Source organism: Monopterus albus, unplaced genomic scaffold (genome assembly GCF_001952655.1).
Source record: "Monopterus albus unplaced genomic scaffold, M_albus_1.0 scaffold355.1, whole genome shotgun sequence".
NCBI classification, from domain to species: Eukaryota; Metazoa; Chordata; class Actinopteri; order Synbranchiformes; family Synbranchidae; genus Monopterus; species Monopterus albus.
In genome coordinates this window covers 12,657-15,735 of record NW_018128235.1, presented here as the reverse complement: position 1 = coordinate 15,735, position 3,079 = coordinate 12,657, and the positions used below count along the sequence as shown (strand labels likewise).

The 3,079-nt window shown below is 43.2% G+C and overlaps 1 protein-coding gene across 1 annotated transcript in view; it reads left to right on the top strand.

Moving 5' to 3' along the window:
- Nucleotides 1-2,719, top strand: part of LOC109974967 (receptor-type tyrosine-protein phosphatase mu-like) — a gene marked incomplete at its 5' end in the record, with an annotated part of 97,770 nt that extends 95,051 nt beyond the window's left edge. The window contains 3 exons of the mRNA XM_020625447.1: nt 1,040-1,203; nt 1,462-1,597; nt 1,813-2,719. Coding sequence (XP_020481103.1) covers nt 1,040-1,203; nt 1,462-1,597; nt 1,813-1,866 — 354 coding nt within the window. The remainder of the gene's footprint in view (nt 1-1,039; nt 1,204-1,461; nt 1,598-1,812) is intronic.
- Nucleotides 2,720-3,079: the final 360 nt, after the last annotated feature.

Genomic DNA, 3,079 nt, shown 5'->3' with positions numbered 1-3,079 from the left:
CCCCACTGTGATCCAGCCTTGGATTCTACTTCGTCTTTTCTAGAAAACTAAACCATCTGAATACATAACCAAAATACAAGAAACTCACATCTGACTGAAATACCAAAATTCCATCATTGCTTTTTAACAGAACAATCAGAATTACACACTGATTTCATTCACACAAAACTATCAATGCCTTAAAGTCAAAACACAAATCTTTATATTTTGAATATTTTACTTTGACTAAACATGAATTATCATTGATTAGACATTGATCAAACAATTATCAGTCAAATCTTTAATTTTAGGCTTGAAACCATCATTTTTGTTACTTCCTCAGTATGCTGTGTGTCTCTTCTCTGTCACCTACACACACCCCTGCAGTTCCTCATTTTAGGGATGCGTGTCTACTTCCTCTTGTGTGATTCTGTACTTTTCACTTTGTTAGATGTAAAATCACTTTTCCTCACCCTTTCAATACAACCATTTCACATTTTATTTAACACATTCACTAATGATTATTTCAAACAAAACACACATAAATCATGTTATGATTATCTTATTAAAAGCTTAACTTTTCTAAGCATTCTGCCTTTGTCTTCTCCAACCTCCCCTGGAACTTCCTCTTTCTCCTATGCCTTCTCTTTATCTCTGTGCTCTTTGAGGCCCATTTTTACAGCCTTGCTGACACTCCCCACCCACTCACAGTAGCAGGTCAGATTTAGCTTTCAGTGCGTTTGATTTACACCTCTTCTCCTCCATGTCGCCTCACATTTACATAAGGAGCTGTTTACCCTCCTTCGCTCCCTCCCATTGTTCCCTTGGCACCTTCTTTTCCTACCATTTACCTCCTTTGTTGCCTTTTGACCTTTCTTTGCTCCCTTCCTTCCCCACCAGGTCTATACTTCTTTCCCTCTTTACCTTCGTTTTTCCTCCTGCCATTAATGATCTTAGGGTGTGTTTCATCCCACCATCTGACAGAAGAACTTCAGCTGGGGCTGAGTCCTAAAGTGACTTTGTTTTGACCCCTCTGTCCTCCCTGTGTCCCCCCCTCCAGCCGCAGGACGGGTACCGTATGGTGCAGCAGTTCCAGTTCCTGGGCTGGCCCATGTACCGGGACACGCCAGTGTCTAAGCGTTCCTTCCTCAAACTGGTTCATCAGGTGGACAAATGGCAGGAGGAGTACGATGGCGGGGAGGGACGCACCGTGGTCCACTGCTGGTAAGATACATAAGATAGTACTGAGGACAATACTGCTGCATGGACACACACAGATAGTACACACGAGTTTTAATCAGTAATGATTTGTGTCCATCTGCTGGTGAAAAGTGGAATTGTAGAGGGTTTCTAACTCCTTTGGTTTTTTTTCTTTCCTTGTCTCTTTTGTTTCCTTCTCCTCTTTCTGTGCCCTTCTAAATGTTTATTTGTTGTCCTCTTCTTGCTTTCTTCTCTCCTCTTGTGTCCTTGTCTCCTTGTCAGGAACGGAGGAGGTCGTAGTGGTGTTTTCTGTAGTATCAGTATTGTCTGTGAGATGTTGCGACAGCAGCACTCTGTCGACATCTTTCATGCTGTTAAAACGCTGAGGAACAACAAGCCAAACATGGTGGACCTGCTGGTAACTAACACACAAAGACATCTTTTACCTGGACTAAAACTGCAAGATCCCAAGCCCATAAGTAACACCACAAGACTCTCAACACACTTCCATTATTCTGTCATGTTTTTAATGTGGTATTTCTTCTGTTAGTTGAAGTTGAGTCAGTGAGGAAATGTTTTTGCTGAGACCAGACTCGTTTCCTCTCTCTAACCTCTGATGTCCTCTCTCTACAGGAACAGTACAAGTTCTGTTATGAAGTTGCCCTCGAGTATCTCAACTCTGCTTAGCTTCAGCCCAAAGCACTCGTTTGTCATCCTCCTCCTCCCCCAGTGATAATGCTGCACGCAGTCTGACGGGAGGAGGGAGGAGAGGTCTACTACTGACTAAGGAGGAGGAGGAGGAGGTTTTTGCACTGCCTTGTTTGATTGACCTGTCTGACTACGAGCATGGACACACTGAATTCCAACTATGCCACTCATCATTTTCTTTACACAACAGGAACTGTAACAACATGAGAGCATCTGAACACCATTGCAGTACCTATGTTTTGTTGACGTAGAAACGACTAGAGCAGGGGTTGTCAAACTCTGACACTGTGTGCCTCAGACAAAACTATAACTACTGTTGTCCCCACTACCAACAGCAGAGCAAGCAGTGAGCAGCTCCCGTGTTCAGTGTCCCCGTGGACGTCCACACAGCTGCCACTGGATCTCTGTGACACTGAAGGAAACTTAGTAGCAGGAAGATTCTCAGGCAGGTTTGCAGTCTCTGGTCTCTCATGGGATTTCTAGAGGTTTGTTGTGGAGAGACATCAGAGATAATGAGATCCTCAGGTAAGTGTCACAACCAGTGTTGGGGTAGTTCCTGAATTATACTACTGTTCATTTAAAATAATCAGCTAAATTACAATATTACTTTCTAAGGCAGTAACTAACCCTTACTTTTTAAGTTACTATTGTGCTACTCTTGCAAAAGGATAAGGATAATCACCTTTTTTTGGCCAAGTATGTTACACACAAGGAATTTGTTTCCGGTACAGAACCGGCTGACAAAGCCCTGAACTACACCAACTCTGGTGTAGTTCTGGGATGGGTATTCTGAAAGTACAAAAAACTTTTTTTTTCTGAAGAAAAAAAAAAACATCTGAGATGTACAAAGGTGCATGTAGGGATGTGAAACCAAAGCCTATCAGTAACTCAAGCAAAACACAGCACATGTTTTAGGGCCTTGAGAAGGCTTACCAGGTGCTACCGGTCATCAGATAGCCACCTCTGGGCAGGGCCCCTACCTGCAAGGAGAGAACACACACAGCATCAGCAGAGGAGGGCACTAGGGCCAAACTTAATGACGAGTTACATTCCTGTATTAGGCAAAGTGGTATTGTGTAAGGCATTGCTCCAACACTGGTTTAACTCAGAGAAAGTGTGATTCCAATGCAAATTGTCAGCTAAACCAGCAGCCAAACTGCAATGTGCAATTGTCAGTTCTGGGAGGTGCCTC